This window comes from Gopherus flavomarginatus, chromosome 2 (genome assembly GCF_025201925.1).
Source record: "Gopherus flavomarginatus isolate rGopFla2 chromosome 2, rGopFla2.mat.asm, whole genome shotgun sequence".
Taxonomy (NCBI): Eukaryota; Metazoa; Chordata; order Testudines; family Testudinidae; genus Gopherus; species Gopherus flavomarginatus.
In genome coordinates, this window is record NC_066618.1 from 51,888,826 (window position 1) to 51,908,624 (window position 19,799).

The 19,799-nt window shown below is 40.9% G+C and overlaps 1 protein-coding gene and 1 long non-coding RNA gene across 4 annotated transcripts in view; one reads left to right on the forward strand and one right to left on the reverse strand.

Annotated features, from left to right (window-relative positions):
* COL28A1 (collagen type XXVIII alpha 1 chain) overlaps window positions 1-19,799 on the reverse strand; it is a 105,281-nt gene that overhangs the window by 44,058 nt on the left and 41,424 nt on the right. For all 3 annotated transcript variants that reach the window (XM_050941695.1, XM_050941696.1, XM_050941694.1), the window contains 6 exons: window positions 18,527-18,595; window positions 16,781-16,852; window positions 14,499-14,567; window positions 13,961-14,032; window positions 13,166-13,234; window positions 9,422-9,490 (listed from right to left, as the gene is read on the reverse strand). In XM_050941695.1, coding sequence (XP_050797652.1) covers window positions 9,422-9,490; window positions 13,166-13,234; window positions 13,961-14,032; window positions 14,499-14,567; window positions 16,781-16,852; window positions 18,527-18,595 — 420 coding nt within the window. The remainder of the gene's footprint in view (window positions 1-9,421; window positions 9,491-13,165; window positions 13,235-13,960; window positions 14,033-14,498; window positions 14,568-16,780; window positions 16,853-18,526; window positions 18,596-19,799) is intronic.
* On the forward strand, window positions 1,777-6,588 carry LOC127045567 (uncharacterized). Its single transcript, XR_007772774.1, has 3 exons — window positions 1,777-1,879; window positions 3,575-3,633; window positions 6,490-6,588. It is a non-coding gene; the product is annotated as an uncharacterized LOC127045567 (long non-coding RNA).

Consider the following 19,799-nt stretch of genomic DNA (forward strand, 5'->3'; position numbering starts at 1 on the left):
AATTTAACAAGCAGGCGATGGAGGCTGGCATCATAAGTTCATTGTGGGCAGGAGTCTACCTTATTCCATTTATTCCCCAAATCAGTAATGCAGGGACAGCGTGGGCATTCATCTCCATTGCCTTGCACTCTATCTAGTCATTCATACCTGTGCAAAGTAAGTTAAAATATTACAACTGGTATGATTTGAGATTTCTGATTTAGAAGTATTTTATATCAACTTTGTTTTCATTTTGCTCAGGTGTAAATAATTAAACAAAATGCAAGACAGTGGAGAATCAGACCTTATTAATTGTGAGAGGAAAATAACATGACACCAATAGGCATGTAGGGCCAGATGTTCAGCTGGTAGACTTATGTTGACTTAGACCTTGCAGAAAATCTGGCCTCTAGTATGTTTCAACTTCACTGCTCAGGGAAATGATGATGTTTGGAGCCTTTATCATTGTGGACCAATTTTTCAGAAGTGGTTTCTAAGTCTGTATTCCCAGAACTGTGTGTCCAAATTTTTGGAAATGGAATTTCAGATGCTCAAGATTTTGCATATTGAAAATTTAAATGTGTGTGTGTGAACTGGGCTGGAAGATTGTCAGTGGGAAAGCTGGCCCTCTACGAATGGTTCAAGGTCCAGCTCAGGCTACAATTCCAATTGACCCCAAGAGCAACGCATCCTGGGACATGTAGTAAGAGGCATCCTTGGAGCTATAGGCTGGACACCAGTGTGTGCTGGGAAAGGGGGGCAGGGTTATGAAAGTGCTCCCTTTCTGCTATAAAGGAAAGATTAAGGAAGAGACTAGATTTATTGTGGGGGTCTCAATAAGAAGGGAACATGACCTGTTGAATGTTTCTGTGCAAAAAAACTTAGCAGGAAGCATAGGTGCTGGAACAAGGGGTGTGGTGAGTGCTGCAGCACCCCTTGGCTTGAAGTGGTTTCCATTTTAGACAGGATTTATAGTTTGGTTCAATGGCTCTCAGCACCCCCACAATAAAAATTGTTCCAGCACCACTGGCAGGAAGGTTGAAAGAGCCTGGGAAGAGACCTAGAGGAACAGTCTTTGGCCTGGTGAAAGTTCTCTGAGGAGGGGCTAGTATTTGGGACGAGAAAACTAGAGGCTCAGGGAGAGCAGGAGCTACCTGTAGGTCTCCAGAAAAGGTTGGAAAAGTTGAGTGGTAAGGCTGCTTGTGAGCTCATGGGTGTAGAGAGCGAGCCCCTGCATAAAAGGGTGAAGATTTTGGAATTTTCTTTGCCCCAAAAGAGAAGGAGGTTTTTGGGACTGGGCCAGAGAGCTAAGCCATCATACCATGAAAAGGAAAGCTGAGACTCTCTCCACATGTATTACCACAAAGAGAAGGTAAGCCACTACTATATCTAAATACTCAATGGAAGTGTGCCAATTATGCAAACCTGCTTGAGGACACAAATGCAGAGTCTTGGTTGAGGCCGTTCTGAAATTGCCCATATGTCTCTGATACTTTACAGCTAAATAGTGTATAATTGAGTCTGAGAAAAACCTCATTTTGTAACATGGCTTAAAATTCAAACTAGTTAAACTTAAAGAAATGTGAGGCCTTTCAATGGTTTTGTTTCTTCCCCTCACAGTGATCCCTTTGGGGCCTTATAGTCAGGAATTTGCAGAATTTCATCTTTTCACACCTATTCAATGTGTATATATGTCTTCTAGGACAAATTGAGACTTTTTGATCTAGCAACTCTCTGATCTAAATCTCATCTTGATCTAATTCAGCCACTGCTGTTTCTGTTCTCTCCCAGTGCTATGCAGAGAAAATGAATGAATGTGAACTGTGCTAGATTCAACTCGCCTTAGACAAAAGTGGCATTGATACACAGTGTGATGGTGAATGTGCCATCTATTGGAAAGGTATGTCAGATATTTGTCAGATACTTGGATTTATAGTCATATAATAATGTTTAACGCATTACCACGCCTGCAGTCTCAAATGTTTACAGTAACACATTTTACTTCAGTGCAATTATGCTGACTTACACCAGCTGGCCCATCTCAACCCCCCAGATGGAGGTTTCACCACAGGTCGATTTTTACATTGAAGGGATGATATCTTTTGGTCTGTAAATGACTGTCTTTTAATGATGTCTGAAGTCCAAAACCACAGCAATGGGCTCCAATGGATTTCTAATTTGTAAAAGTAGTGGTCATTAACATGGAATAAATTGATATCTCTTACTTAGGCAACAATCCTACAGATATTTATATACATGCTTCAAGTTAAGCACATATGTAAGTATCTGGAAGATTGTGATCTTAGATTTTTAGTTCTTTAGACTGGAGACTGTCTCATTTATATTTTTGTACAGCCCCCAGCACAATAGGGTCCCTGTTTGATTGAGGCTTCTGGAAACTACTGTAATTATAGGTTGTCCAAAACTTCCCATTAGAAGATTCTATTTTCAATTGTTTAGAGCTTGGCCATGCTCCAACTATTTGGGCAGAATTTTTTTCATGCTGAGTGTCTGTTGCAGGCTGAATTTTTGGGGGCAAATTTCAGCCAAAAAAATTCAGCTGTGTCTGAGAACAAGGCTAGAGGAAAAGAGCTTGTTTTCCCCATGTTAAAAGATCCTAGCAGCGTCTTCTTTGAAAAGCTTTATCACTCCCAGGCTTTGGACCAGAGATTTGAATTCTGGAAGGTGGCCTCTGTGTCAAGGATATGCCTTTTCCTATCTCCAAAAAATCTGCCAAAATTTGGCCAAGTTACAAACCTTTGCAAACAGTGGATTTTCAGAAGACAGTCCTTAGATTTTAATGCTAAAGTCTCTGAAGATTGTCTGGTCTGGAACTGCTCCTACCTTGGGCTGAGCCCACACCTGCCTCCCCGGCTCTGCACAGCACAGCACAGCAGTCTTTCTCCCCTTTCTCCTTGTACAGCCATGATGGTCATCCACCAATCACAGAGGAGGAAGATTGATTGGCGGAGGGATTGTTCAGACCGTGGAGCTGTTTTCTGGTCCCTCGTATTACATCTCCAGCTAGAGTTCCTCTGGGCAGTGTCCACTGGTTCTTTGGACCCCTTCGAGGAGAAGTGGGCATGGTCTGAGGTTCTTTGCTTGGTGCCCCCCTCTGGATCACTTCTTTTGGCCCGATGGTCCTCACTCCCACTCCTGTTTTTTCATTTGTTATCATCTGTATTAACATGCTGACTGGGCTCATAATTCCTCTTCATCTAAAAAGGCGCAGCCCTTTAGTTTTGGGTGGGCCAAGGCCTGCCTGCCCCAATACTTGCAATAGGTATTCCACATCTAACTTTGATCTTTTCCCAAAGGCATCTCTTGCATATTATATCTTGCTCCATACTGCTAGGAGGCTATTACTGTTTTTTAAGCCTTCACTAGGTGATCTTTCAATATATAGTGCGTCTCTTACAAAACAATTCCTGAGAATACCTGGTATGAAATAATATACCACATATACCAAATTTCTGGTTTGTTTGTTTTTAACAGAGTTTTAACACAACTTATATTACTGAGTGTGGCTAAAAATGTAATAACAACTCTTTTAATTTTATTGTGATTGTTTTGTGATATTTGGTGCTTTTTTCAGAGCACCAGCTGCTGGAATCCAGAAATTGTATGAGAATCTATTTTCATTTAAAAGAAAATGTAAGGTTCTATCTGTGATAGGACTGAGAAGGGGTACACAGCCTGACAAAGTTAACGAGGGCCTGATGCCAATTAGATCATCCAGTATCACCTGAGAGAAGGATGGCCAGGGTTAACTGAGAAGGAAGTCCAGCTGGGAGGGGCTGGGACAGCACTATAAAATCAGCAAGCTGAACACTGAAAGGGGCTGGGAGGCTATAGCTGGGGCTACAGTTGCTGAGTCTGGACTCAGCAGGCTGCTGACTGGCTGAGCCTTTGGCTAGGTAGAGTGATATGGAAGAGATAACTAATGAAACTGAAACCAGGCTGGACAATGAAAATAGGGAACAAAGAAAAAAAGAAAAGGGTAGATTTTTCTGGAACCAGAAGAAGGACCAGCAAATAGGAAGGCAGGAAAAGGAAATGGGCAAAATTACATAACAGTAAAACCCCTAGATAAGGGTATAATGATAGGGGATATCAGCCCCCTGAAGACTGCAGAGTGGAGAAGAAAAAATTCTAGAGATGGCAGAGACTTGTAACCAGTAAGGAAGTTCCTTAAGATAAAGCTGCTATGTAAAATAAGCTGTAAACTACTCAGATTCCTCACAGAAATAAGAGTGGTAGCACAGGATGTGCTAGCTGAAATGTCAGAAGAGGAAATAAGGCATGTTTAGGTAAAACAATGGACAGAATGGTAACAGAGATTAGTAGCACATCTAGAAAGAAACAGGTTCATAGATGGAACATAAAGTGAGTTCTTGTTAGGGAAGGGACAGAAGTACAGAAAAGCATGATAAACCAAATAATTCATGATCAGAACCTTACTGGAGACAGGAAAAGGCTATAATGGAATGAAGGATACTGCATAAGGTGGCCTCCATGGGTGTTATAGGAAAAATGTATAGATGGGTAAGGGACTTCTTAAGCAACAGAACTATAGAACTATAGCATAAATGCAAAGTGACGCACATTGGAAAATATAATCCTAATTAAGACATCCAAAATATGGGATCTAATTTAGCTGTTACCACTCAAGAAAGAGACCTTGATGTCGTCATGATAGTTCTCAGAAAATATCTGCTCAACATGCAGCAGCAGTCAAAAAAGAGAACAATGTTAGAAACCATTAGGAAAGGGATAGATAATAAGCCAAAAGATATCATAATGCCACTATATAAATCCATGGTATGCACATACCTTGAATACTCCATACAGTTCTAGTTGCTCCATCTCAAAAAAGATATATTAGAATTGGGAAAAATACAGAGAAGGGCAACAAAATCATTAGAGGTATGGAACAACTTCCATATGAAGAGAGATTAAAAAGACTGGGTGTGTTCATCTTAGAAAAGAGAAGACTGAAGAGGGATATGATAGAGGTCTATAAAATCATGTATGGGGTGGAGAAAGTGAACAGGGAAGTGTTTGTTTACTCCTTCACATAACACACAAAGCAGGGGGTCATGCGATGAAATTAATAAACAAAAGGAAGTATTTCTTCACAGAACACAGTCAACCTGTGGAACTCATTGGCAGGGGATGGGGTGAAGGCCAAAAGTATAAATGGGTTCAAAAAAGAATTAGATAAGTTTATGGACGATAGATCCATCAATGGCTATTAGCCAAGCTGGTCAGGGATGCAACCCCATATTCCAACTATCCCTAAACCTTTGACTGTCAGAATCTGGGAATGAATGACAAGGAATAGATTACTCAATAATTGCCCTTTTCTATTCATTCCCTCTGAAGCATCTGGCACCGACCACTGTTGGAACACAGGATAGTGGGCTAGATGGACCATTGGTCTGGCCCAGTATGGCCATTCTTATGTTCTTAAATCCAAATACGGAAAGCTTTTTCTAATATATATTCAATTGCAAATGGAACTCCAGAAGGGAGCATAATTAGCCTAACCTTTTTTAACATCATGATAAATGACTTCCCTAATGGAGTAAGTCGAGATCACATTATTTGATGATCACTGTGCCAAATGGACTTAAAGCAGAAACCTTGAAAGTGCTGCCAAAAGAATCAATGATGCACTTCAGAGAAGTGTAGAATGAGGAAATGGGGAGTTTCAAATTATCCATAGGCAAAATTAAGGGAATGATCTTCACATCAAGGAAAATCCAAAAAGATGACCAATAGATAAATATAATGGAAAACTTACAAATTCTTAGGTATTATATTTGATAACTAGCTCACTTGGATGGACCATACTGAAAATATTTAAGATAAGTGTAAAGGTAGAATTAACTTATTTAAAAGTATCTCTGGAATATTCTGGGGAGCAGATAAGCAAATGGTGGAAATGCTATACAGAGCACTAACAAGACCAATTATTGAGTATGGATGCTAAACCTTTGAATCAGCAGCAAATACAGAGAAAACTGGACTACATCCAAGCACAGGCATTGCAGCGCACATGTGGTGCCTTCACTACTAAGACTGTGTGTACTCCAAATAGTAGCTAGTGAAATGCCTATCTTTCTAAGAATGAAACTCCTAGAGTTAGCCTCTTGCGCCAAAGTAGTAGGTAATAGCAAAATGACAACAGAAGTGGATAAAGGATTGTAATGCAAATAAATGATTGAAAGAGACCAAAATCTATAGCTATGGGAATATACTCAGTCACTGGTAAACCATTCCCCCTGAGATAGACATAAAACTATATAATGAAATAAATTAAAGATGAAGACTGGTAAATATACAAGATTTAGCAAACCAATATATACGTTTAAGTGGGGACACTATTGCCAGATATATACAGATGGCTCAAAAGAGGAGGGAACAAGAAGAGAGGGAACAGCTTTCTGCATGACCTCACTCAGACTCAAAAAAGCCGTAAAACTAACTTTGTATCTGTCTTCACAGCTGAGCTAACAGAGATTATGTTAGCACTAAACTGGACTTTGTAAGTATGTGCTACCATGGCCATCCTGTCTGACTCCTTATCAGGGCTGCAGGCAATTTACAATGGTAAGTCTGACAGTGGAAATGATATTCTTGATGAAATATTAATGCTAACAACCAAACTGGTGCAACTGGATATAACCATAGTAATAGCTTTGATCCTGGGGCATACAGGGATAGCAGGTAATTAATTGATGAACAGGCAAAGTGCTAATAAACACAAACAAGTTGACCTAGGAATCCCCTGAAGCAAACTGGAATTTAAACACTTAATCAAAAATGAGCTAAGGTGGGAATGGCACAAACTATGGAGAAACTAAACAAAGGGGGGGGGGGTGGATTTCAAGAAGTAAACCCAACAGTTGAAAATGTTGATTTTAATTCAAGATCCTGAAAGGAAGAGCAAAAGGGCCCTATTTAGAATTCTAACAGGGCATTGTGGATTAAATAGTAATTTATTTCTAATTAATATGCACAAAGATGAATTATTTGTAACATGTAATGTTCAGGAAACGATAGATCATATCCTTTGGAATTGTATAGACTGTATGTTTGTAAAGAAAACTAAGAGGCCTTACAGTAACAAAATTTTCCTTGCAGCATCTGTCAAGAATCTAAGGAAAACAGGGCCCACTGGAAAAAAAGTTATGTTGCGATTCTTTAAGAATATCAGGAAAAGTGCAAGTACATGGTAGTCATAGAATCAGGAAGCGTGTCTGCTGTGACACAAAGGGGATTGGAGGCGGAAGGAGAAGAAGGCTGCAGAGAGAAGGTCTGCACTCACTCCCTAGAGGGAAAGGGAGTTAGCCAGAGACAAGGAGGAGATCCAGGTGGAGAGTAAGCTCTGGGGTCCTGCCCTGGACTGGGGAGTCTGACAAGAGGCTGAGAAGGGTGAAGTAGCCGCTGTGAGCAGAGGAATCTCCTGTGGTAAACTAAGAGAGAGACAAGAAAATGGAGAGGTGGGTTAGGAAGGAACCAAGGGAAACAGCAACAAGATCTGAGACTGAGCAGACCTATACTGCTAGTTATATGGTCCCTGGACTGTAACCTGAGTATTGGTGGGCCTGAGTTCCCCTACCAACCACTGAGAAAGTGTCACAGAACCTAGAGATGGAACATCAGACCATCTGAGGCAGCATCTGGACAGTTTGTTTGGTAGGACTTTGTTACCCCAGAAGGGGTGGACTACTATATAGTGTCCTGGCCAGAGTCAGGGAAGGAGAGAGGGATTACAGTGCAAGCAACTGATGGCAGGGGGCCCCAAATGAGATGAGAGCTAATTCCCAGACCTAGGCATAAGGAGGGCACTTGTGGTGAATGGACTTCTTTGCACTAGCCCTCATAAATACAGATAAAAGCTTGAAAATTTGAACCAAATGCCCCCTAAAGGCTCTGGGACAGAATATACCCCTGTATTCACACCCTACACACTATTGTTGTACTCTTTGTACAAAAAGTATGCCTTGTAAGGTATCATTTGAAAACTCAGAATTTCTTGTCAGTATTATTCAGGTAAAATGTGTGGCAACATCGTATGTGAAGTTGTAAAGTTCCCCTATTTGATCTTATCAACACATGTTCCAAATCCCACAGTCCTGACCAAACAGAACTTGGCAAATGGGTCTGTCCTAAACAAAGGAATGTGTGCTTGCCTTAATTAGCATTTAAGCGATAAATGGAGTCATCAAGTTGGAAGGGAAAACAAAGGAAGTTCAAACAGATGGGGAAAATAACACAGCACAATATCCTTTCACATAGTCTTTGGGCTTGTCTACACTTACAGCCCTAAAGCTATACCCTGTAGCACTAAGTGAAGATGCTATTTGTGCCAATGAGAGAGTTTAGGCATAGGTGCTCCATCTCCCTGAGAGGTGGTAGCTATGTCAATGAGAGAAGCCCTCCCATTGACATAACAGTGTCTGCACTGGGAGTTCGGTCAGTATAACTGGTACTTGGGTGTGGATTTTCCAGTACAGGACACTTCTGGGGGAAGATCTGGGACTGAGAGTGTGTTGGGGTTATCCTGCAGTATAATCCAGGCTGGTGAGAGCCAAGGTATAGCTGGCAGGCTGCAGTTACACACAGACACTTGGGGTGTGGCTTGCATGCTGGAAGGCTGCTTGTGAGTGGCCCACATGGAAGCTACTATAGCATGGCATTATAAGGCACCCAAGGTTGTAGGGCAGGACTGACACAGCCCCCCATTTGTCTGGATTGTACCCCTGGTATGTCTCAGGCTCCAAAACCAGTAGGCAAATAAAGAGCCCAAACATTTTAATTTCTAAAAAAATACTCATGACTTTTTTGATTGCTTGGGATTGCAACACTTGAACATAGGAACAGGTCAGTCCCTCTAACCCAGTACCCTGTCTTCCTAAGGAAGCCAATGCCAGATGTCCCAGAGGGAATGAACAGAACAGGTAATCATCAAGTGATCCATCCCCTGTTGCACATTCTGGCAAACAGAGGCTAGGGACATCCCTGCCCATCCTGGCTAACAGTCACAACTATAACTGTTAGACATTTGTCATAAGCTCAAAGTGCAGACAAGCCTTAATGTGAGGTGAAGGGTGAAACTCACAGGAATGGAACAAAGACCTAGAGAGAGGACGAAAAGTAGAGAAATGTGAGGGGCTAACTTTGACCAGAAGAGGAATCTCTTGTAGAGATTTTGCAGAACCAGGTGTGTGAAAGAGCCATGTAATCTGTTTTGCATTTCTCAAACTGGTCAGAAGCTTATTAAATAGCTAGATTCAGTTTGGAATGATGGAGCTGAGGTATCAGCCAGTTTGGATTTTTCAAAACCACTCAACCATATTTTTTTCTTTGAAATAGTTAATATTTCTCACATTTCTTTTCAACCAAACATTAAATAAAGAAACATGCTACATACCATTGGTCCCATTATTGAATCTCCAGGATTTCCATCACTTCCTGGTAGCCCAATTGCTCCTGGCTCCCCCTACACAAAAATTTTTATTATTTATTGTCTTCACTCTACATTTTGCAGAAAAGAACCAGCTTCACATGTTCTCTTATTTTGACACCAAAATGACAGTGACTGAAGGTCTACACAGTAAGCTACCAATATTTTAGGAAAAACTCTCTTTCTACCTCACTACTAATCTCCCTGGACATGCTATTTTGTGAAAAAAAAATGTAACTTCAAAAGTGCTAGTTGTCCCTTTGAGAACTAATTCCAAACACTTCTTTTCATTAAAGAACAAGGGTTAAAATAGTGCTAATCAACCAATGGGCCACATTCACCTGTGTTTTATGCCTGCTACTGCCAGTGTAAATCAGGGCACAAGACCACTGCCAAAAAGCTGTTGTGTTGGTACAAAGTGAGCAAAACTTCTCTCCTGCCAGATGTCCTACAGGAGGGTCAGTATTGCCCAGAAAGTGGCCAGTGCTGGTCCTGGAAAGGAGTTGTGGCAAAGCAAGCCAGAAACTGAAATGATTCAGCTCACCTCTGTTGCAGACTTCCCACATGGGGCTTCTGAGGAGCCCCAGAAAGAAACTTGAGTCTCAGTTGAATATTGCTTGCTGTAGTTGGTGGACTTCTCCTCTGCACTCACTGATGGCTTGATAGGTAGTTGGTTTGCTGGGTGCTACCAAGCTTAGCTTTGAGCTTTTATCACATAATTAAGATAGCAGTACCTCCCTGTAGCACTGGGGCTTAACCTAGACCAACAGCTATATTTTCCCCCACCCCTTCTTTGGGATCTCTCAAAGATCTTAATTTTCAGCAGAAAGTCTGCAATTTAGCAACACCAACAGAATGCACCAGCAGGAGCTCAAGTAACATTCCTAAAGATTATTGTTGTTACACAAAGCAACCACTGATCTGCTGCAACCAACTTCAAAACTATGGGGACACAGCATATTCCACAGAGTGCAAGATAGCTATCTAATTGTTCATTTCAAAAGTCCAGCTGAAGTTACTATAGCCAAGCCAGCAACAGGCAGGAGACTGTCTATTTGCCTAGAGACTGTAAGAGCTGTATTCATACCTTTTTGGTTCCAAATAACTGTCCAATGAATGCTATCAAAGCTGTTCAGTATCAGAGGGTTAGCTGTGTTAGTCTCTATCCACAAAAACAATGAGGAGTCCAATGGCACCTTAAAAACTAACAGATTTATTTGGGTATAAGCTTTTGTGGGTAAAAACCCTCACTTCTTCAGATGCATGACAGAAGATCCATGCATCTGAAGAAGTGAGTTTTTTTACCCATGAAAGCTTATGCCCAAATAAATCTGTTAGTCTTTAAGGTGCCACTGGACTCCTCATTGTTAAAGCTGTCCAGCTGTTTGATATACAGCAGTTGCCAACAATGACCAAACTGGGATGACCTCTTAGAGCCTGAGATGTTCCCAGAGTTGAATGATATGCAAACTCATTGTGTTAGAAACTGCTTCATCTGACTTCACTACTGCAGAAGTGGCTGGGAGGCTTCCAGGGCAAAATTACTAATCATTGTGCTTGCCAAAGAATTCAGAGAAGCTGGACTTCCGTTCATCCCAATATATCAGGGAGAAATAATGAATGGCTTAGCAAGAAACTTCTGTAAGTGATAGAGGGACAATGAGAAAGAGATTTATCCATTTCCTAGAAAGTTCTTCCTGAAAGAATAACTTGGTGTTTACAATTACATTAAGCCATTTGTTTTGTCAGATCACATCACTAAGCCCTCGTCCAGACTAACCCGCGGCATCGGCGGGTTAAAATCGATTGCTCGGGGATCGATATATCGCGTCTAGTCTGGACGCGGTGTATCGATCCCCGAGCGCGCTTACATCGATTCCGGAACTCCATCAATCCGAACGGAGTTCCGGAATCGACACGGAGAGCCGCGGACATCGATGCAGCGCCGTCCAGACTGGTGAGTACCTCGATTTTAGAAATTCGACTTCAGCTACGTTATTCACGTAGCTGAAGTTGCGTATCTAAAATCGATTTTAATTCCTAGTCTGGACGTGGCCTTAGAGGAGAACCTGATCCAAGTAAAATCAGTGGAATGACTTCAATAGGCTTAGCAGCTGGGCTACACTACTATGCAACTGAGATGAAAGGGAGTTTTGTCTGAGAGGAAAAATTCAGTAAGAACCTCAGGTTTTGACTCTGCCCATCAAAAAACTTCACTGTTGCATAGTCTAGCCTGCCCTCCTAGCAAAATATTTCACCTTTCCATGCTGGGAACAGTAACAGGAATTCTCTTTGCCACTGTAAATATAGATGGCAGTGTCTGTTTCAAGTGGGGGAGGGAGGAAAGGACTTTAGAAGCCCATATCTTCATACCTATCACCTACAGCAAGGCCAGAGTCCTGGGATTTGTACTACACCCCATTGACCCAGTCAAAGAATGGCAAATTAACAAGAGAGCAGGCACCACAACCACAATGGATACTGTATATGTTGTTCAAGGATGGAAGACAATGGGATATAAATGGCCCCAAATTATAATATGAGTCATTTTTTTGGTTCCAGGGTGATATTAAATGGACTCAATACAAAATAATTATTCAGAGTTGGCCCCCTTCAGACCAGCCACTAGAATTTACCCCACCTCTGAATCCTCTACCCTCCCCCCAACCATGAGGGTAGCAAGAGAAGTGTAGGTACATGAAGAAGGTACATGAAGAAGAGAGTCTGAGAGAGCTATGCTTCTTCTTCCAGGATAATAGGGTCCACCAACCATCTTCTGGGTGTGTCACTCATGTTTACATTTGGGAGCTGCCCCTTTGAGCTTCTCATCTGAGCTGGCCACTGCCCCCAAATTGCAATGAATTGATGTGTAAACTTAACTTTTAGTTTCTGCCCTTACTCCCTAATAACCTATGACTAGACCTCCAGGATGCTGCAAGGAAGGCACAAAAACTCAGACCACCTGACACCTGATGTTCTTGCCCCAGAGGAAAAATTCCTTCCCGGTCTCAGACTGACCATCGGACACACTCACAGCATCTTGGAAACACAGTTCAAACAATACCTCCATTATCAGGTAGGGCAGCACTGAAAGAAAAATGGCTGCTGCATGCTCTGAGGGCTTAATATACAGGAAGAGAGGAGTGAAGACAATCAATTCTCCTTTTTCCCTTGTCCCACAGCCTACCCAATGGTAGCAGAGAGAGGTGGAGAATCTCTTGCCCCTCTCTTTGGCCATGCACATCTCAGTGTGAGTTTTGGGGTAGGAAGGGGAAAGTCTATAAGGCCCCTGAGCAGCCAAGCCTATTCCTCCCTTCCACCCTTCCTCCTAGAATCTCAGAGGTTTCTTCCCTGCTGGGCTAATCAAACATCCTCCTCCCCTGCTGAGCTGGTGGGTGGCATTCTTTTACAAAAGGCTGAACATAAACCTTTTAGCTTTTTCAGTAGACATATGAAGTCTCAGCTTTTAAGGGGCCATTCTGACAACATTTACCTTCAATGAAATGACAAAACAGTTATTCTCCTCTATGAAATACGCCACAGTACAACAGAAGACAGGCATACATCTGTATTAAACTAATTGGGCTAGGTCCGCCTTTATTTCTACCATTGCAACTTTAGTTCCATTAACCTGAGTAGAGAGGTATAAGTGTTACTGAGTGATAAATGTTCAATATTTTGGCTCCAGCAGACAAATCTCAGATGATTTACCTTTGGTCCAGGTGGTCCACGAATGGATGGTCCAGGGTTACCAACTGAGCCTTTATTTCCAGGCTCACCCTACAATGAAACAATACAATATAAGTATAAAGTAAATACTTCCTGTATATGTACTAATTTATTTATTGTTCAACCCTCAGTATAAAATAGTCAAAATATTTCAGATCAAATGGGTAATATTTGATGAAAAAACATAAATCAATCCATTTTTCCTCAAATTTGCAAACCATAACAAACCTCTTGAGGAACACAGACTGAACTTCAAGTCTGAAATGAACACTGGTTGAACAACAAATCTGAAAAAAAATTAATGCTAACTCTTGTGGTGGTGGTTGTTTCTTTGCTCAGCTAATAGAGCAATTTTATTACACAAGTGTGTGATCTGAATGGCTTCAGTGTGCAGGGCACACACACACACACACACATATATATATATATATATATATATATATATATATATATATATATATATATATATCAAACTACATCAAAAGAATATTAAGGTTGAAAAATTACACACCCTAACCTTGGGAAATGCCTGAATTAACAGTGCCTTTGCAACATTAATTTGGCCCCTTTATGATAGTGTTGAATTATATAATCACATACTATTTTTCCATAGAACGCCTGCCTTATTCAGTGCTCAGGATGAAAATATACTTTTCTGTTTTGCCAGCTTAACATAAAATTCTCAAAGCTTCAGAGTCATCCATAAATTCACATCATAAAAATTTCAGAGGTATTTGTATAGTGTAGAAAAAGGAGTATAGGAAAGAACAAACCTACTTTTGGTCCTGGGGACCCTTGTAATCCTTTAGCACCAGCATCCCCTTGGGATCCTTTTTCTCCTTGATCACCCTGACCCAAATATAATGATTTAGTTTATAAATCACTACAAAGATTTTACACTTGATAGTTTAAAAAAATCCTGAGTGCCTAAAGTTAGGGAGAAAGATTCAAAATTATTTAGATGTCCAACTCTCATGTGTGCCTTTTGAATATATCCTTCTATGTTCCTAAAGCCATATTTAGGCACTAAAAAGTAGCCTGATTTCCAGCTCCCCACCCCAAGGGGCTGAGCACATTTACATCCCACTGACTTCAGTGATAATTTTGAACTTTAATTTTAGTACTTGTATTTCATTCTGCCCCATACTCATGCTGAGCACTCTCAAGTTCTACTGAGATCAAACATTTAAACTGGTGAAGCTATTACTTAAAGAAGACGATAACAAATTAAAATTATACCAGTCATTGAACTGTGTTTAAACATGAACATTTAAACTTGTTATGTTTCTCAAAGATGGATATTAATGATTCATACCTTTTGGCCAACCTCTCCTTTCCCAGGTGGTCCCTCTGGGCCTCTTAAGCCAGGCACTCCTTGTTCCCCCTAATGAAAATCATATCAGTTTATTAATTCTCACATTGATGTGTATGCTACAGAATCAAAGTCCTAATTAACAACATTCTGGAAACTGGCTTGGATCAATACACTTTGTCTGGGTTGAGCAAGGTCAAGCTCCCAACATACCAGAAAAATTTTGTTCTCTCAATTATATCCAGTGTAGCTGAAACAGTCCAGCTTGACAGTTTCAAAAAATAACCCAACCTTGAGATTTTTTAGCTTGGTTTAAATATCAAACAGTTTGGAGTTAGTATCCAGACTTTTAGGTCCCAAAAGCTGCAAGAGAGACTCTACAGGCAGCCCCTTGTTCCTATGCAGAATGCCATTGAAATCAGCAGGCCTCTATGCATGCATAGATGACTGCCCACACAGAATCAGTTGCAGATCAGGGCCTGACTTGCTTTTGAGAATCATCCATTCACAATTGGACAAATATTGCAGAAGAGAATCTGAAAACATTCTAATAAAATCTGCACATTCATTTTTATGCTACATGTGACCAATTCTGGTCAAAACTTTACCAAAAAGGAAATTTTAACCAAACAGAAGATACGAGAAAAGAGCTGGTCAGGAAACAGAAACAAATGTTAGCAATTGTTTTTATTTATTTCCACAAATACTCGTAGGAATGAGTCTTTGCTTGCAAGAATTGTTGTAGAAAGATACTCTATGCACACAGAGTCAAAAGGGAAGTACCAGAAGCGTTTGCACAGCTGTCTCAAAAACTCTTCGTGGGATAAATTCTGAGCTATGCAATTTGGAAGCAGAAACAATGTCATTTAGCAAATACTTGAAGCAATAAGTGTGGCAAATAGGTAATAATCTATAGACTGAAAGGCATTCAGGAAAATTCTTCATCCAATTGTTTTGAATAAGAACAAATTAGTAAATAAACATGACTGTAAGTAATTCACAAACAGAAAAAAGTATTAAATAGCTTAAATTGGTGCGTATAGTCTGCCAGCTCTTGAAAAATCCGCCTCTGATTAGAACTTTTGATTTAAAGTACAATTATAGGGCATGACTTTAAGTTGGGCCTCAATCTGGACCTCAATGAGCCAATTTTGTGTCTGCAAATAATTGTAACTACTTCTTTGTGTCCACAATACACTGCAGATGCAAATGCTAGTTAGACTAGTTACCTACTTGCACCTATAATGAATGTGATAGATGCCCAGCTACTAATATTTGTGCTTGCAAAGAATTGTGGAAACTATGATGAAGATGTAATTATTTGTGGATGCAGTTTTTCTGAAGACACAAAGGCCATCACTAAAACAAGCCCCCTAGCAACTTTTGCTTTCTACAGTATTTTTACTAAACTCAATGACCTTCATTTTAGCGAGTGAGTGAATTTTCACTAACTTCAATTTTTTATGAATGTGAAATAATTTAACATTAAGTTGCAAAACCTCACCCCTGCTTTCCATCCACCAAGAAAAATTCCATACTTCAGTCTGGCACTAGTTGTGTCCTTTATAGCGACACTAAAAATAAGTTGTATGAAGTGAAAAGTGGACTTGTATTCTTGCTTTTGTAGATGTTTATTGACCCAGACTGAACTAAATCTTGCAAAGCAAGCTGGATACTAAAGGCCACACTAATTCCCCGGTGGCAGAAAATCCGAGGGGAAGAGGGGCTCAGTGACCCAAGATGTCTGCTACCCCACTCTGATGGAGTATGTATAGTGGGTGGAAGTGAGAAAACAGAAATTCAGAGCTGGCCAACACAATCCACAAAATGGACAGGACCAGGTCTAGGGTTGCCACCTCTACTGTGCCAAAAAAATGAGAAATCCGAGATGATTCTGAAGCCATAAGACTGGACAGCTGGAATTGTGTACTGGGCATCTTGACAGAGCTCCTGGGACAGCTACCACAAAAAAGGGATGATCATGGGAAAACTTGGACAGGTGGCCACCCTCATGAGGTCAGCTAGAACAGCTGCAGTTTCAATGCCCAGTGCCCGTTTGCCAGTGGAGCTCTATGGAAACCTATCCAGATTTTAAACTGTCTTACCTCAGCAGAGCCCCTAGGGAAGGGCAGGTACTGGTGTCAACCTTCCCCCAGGAGGAACGTCTCTCCATTGTGTAGCTGCCCTCCTGGGAGCAGAGGGATTCAATTTGCAATGAGGTCTGAATTTGATCATCCTATCTAGCCTAAAGCTTTCACATCCAGCAAACAGAAATACTGGCTTACCTTTTTCCCATTGTTTCCAGTCAGTCCTATCATTCCTGTTTTTCCTGGGATTCCTGGTGTTCCTGGATCTCCCTTAAAAGGTGATAAATATTTATTTCCCAAAAGCTTGGTAAAATCATGTACTTTATACACTGAGGGAGACACATTCTGGTACAATACTGGTTAATGGGCAATATTTCTGTCCAAAAATAGACTCTTCCTAATTAATACTATACTGATTATCCCAGTCAAGAAACCCAACTAATGCATTCAATTTGGAATACATATTTTAAATTTCTTTTTAAAAAACGCTACACCTCTATCAAATTAAAGTATCTCTAGATGTAACATGGCTAGCATGTAGCATAAGGGCATGCTCCTATGGTTATTTATAGTTACATTGCATAGCTAATGGCTCAGAGATCTCTTCCATCAGTTCCTTTAGTATTCTAGGATGCATTTTAAAGAGTCAAGGAGGTGAGGTAATATCTTTTATTGATCCAAATTCTGTTGGTAAGAGAGACAAGCTTTTGAGCTTACACAGAGCTCTTCTTCAGGGATTAGGCAGTGGGGGGAGAAGGTTCATGCCCCATTCTCCCTAGGCCTTTGAGTGCAGAAGGAGAGGGCCTGGCGAGGGAGCAATGCTTTTCCAGGACTCAGCATAGCAGGGAGGGGGACACACCTGGGCAGTTCTGTTCTGCTGCAAATGTAACCCACACACCTTCTGGGTGTGGTGTTCTGTCCCATGTAGTGGCACTGAGACCACTTAGAGAGAGAGAGATAAAATGAGTCTGCTCTACAGCCTTAGCTAACAGCCATATGACTTTTAGCTCATATGGTAGATGCTCATGAATATAGCTCCAGAGATCCCAGGTTCAATCCCAACTACCAATGACCGGGGTCAGTTGGTGTTACACAAACACCCTGCCAAGAGCGGACATCTTGTCTTCACTTCCTTGAGTATAATTGCAGCCTTGCCTGCCCGGCTACCACCTATGGTCTAACTTGTGATAGTTCTGCTGGGGCAGAGCCCCACACTGCAGGGGCTGCAACTCTGCTCTGAGCAGAGGTGGAAGCGTGGAGTTTCTTCTCACATTCCCAACTGTCTCCCAGAAACCACTTCCTCTCCCACACAAACTGCATTCCTTGTCCCACAGCTATGGCTCTATTCCAGTAAACCCTGGGACAGGTAGTGCTGGCCTGGAGACTTTCCTCACTGGCCTTAAAGAGACTGGGATAGAAAGACTGAGGACTAGACTTTAGGAGACATGGGGAAAGGTTGGGAGCACTCATGCAATTAGTTGGGTGAGTAATACAAAAGTTACACAGGGGTTTGCTTCGTTGTTTACATACATGACTAATTTGCAAACGTCCTTGAAATGGGATTTGAGAAGGTCATAAAAGAGGAGAGAGTGAAGGCATGGCAAGTCAGCCTAGGGATGGGTGTGTATCAGGAGCGATAGAAAAGCTGCACAGGCAGCCCCTTCAATGAGAGTGCTGTTTGCTCCTCCCAACTCTTCACTCTCCTACATTATTCAGTCTTCATTAGCATGACCATTGCTCTCCCATTTGCTAGCATCATGCTGTCACTTAAACATGACTTATTTAGCAGGGTGAATAATGGTTGAAACTATTAATTTAAACAGTTGAAACACATTTCTCTATGGAGACTGTCTCTGAAGTACATGGACATAAGCAACTTCTTGCTAAAAATTATCAGATATTTTTGCAGAAAACTTGGCATGATTTAAAAAAAAAAAGGCTCACTTTCGGTCCAGGTACTCCAACTCCTGGTGGTCCTGGATCCCCCTTTTGTCCCAATTCACCTTCTTTTCCCTAGTAATGAAAAATTATTTGTGTTTAGAACAAGTATATCATTTTGACTTTCTAGTTTTATTTTGATGGTGAAACATTTTGTTTTGATTCAATTCGTTTTGACTTTTATATTAATATATAAATATTTACACTGAAATGAAATATTTTGGCATAGTGAAACAAAAATGTCTCGATTGTTCCAGATTAATTTGGGGGGTGGGACTTTTATTCCACTGGAAATTTTGATATTTTGGCTTTTCATTCTGATTTGGTACAAAAACTAATTTTGAAATGGCAGAATTATTCCAAGGATCAGAAATTCCATTTTCTGACCAGCACTAGCCTTGAGCTTTTCATGGTCTTAATAGAGACCATATTTCTTGATCACCTGTTCACCCATGCCCAACTACACAGCATCTCTATGGCAACTACAGCAATTGCTTACATGCAAAAATAATGTCCAGAAAGTATTTAATAGGCTGCTTTCAATAAAATAAGCATTCTGTCCTCTTGTGGAAGAACTTAATCACAATGTATACTTTTGCTTTTTATTTCATCTGTTCCTGCCAATTCACTTGCTCCTCTGCCCATCCTGCCTTGTTCCTTTGCCCCTGAACATTCCTCTCCTGGAATACCAGTCCTGCTAGTGGCTCTGGTTATGAGGATGGCTCCTGTTTCACCTATCTTTCTTTCACTTATGTAGCAGTTAGGGTGACCAGATGTCCCAATTTTATTGGGACAGTCCCAAGGTTTGAGTCTTTTTCTTATATAGGCTCCTATTACCCCCTCACCCTCTGTCCCAATTTTTCACATTTGCTGTCTGGTCACCCTAGTAGCAGTGTCACCTTGTAACTGTAGCTAGGCTGACTTTCTTTCTCCATGTTTTCTTCTAATGCTACAGACCTCCAAACTCTTTTCCTATGATGAGGATGGAGGGCTGGAAAATCAGATGGAAAGAAGAATGAAAGCCATCATCATGTGACCAGCAAATTCTCTGCAAATCACCAGAGTTCACAATGGGAGAGCCATTAGTTTAGAATTTCTCAGTAGAGTATGACATTTACATACAGTGTCTATATGCCACCAGACCAACATACAACGAATCAAAATGAAAGAAATTTGACTTGAATCGTTGGCTGATGAAGAAAATCTGTATTTATTTAAACAGTAAAGAACTGCTAGCTTGAAACAATGCAATGGTGAGGTCCAGCAATGGAGGCTGTTA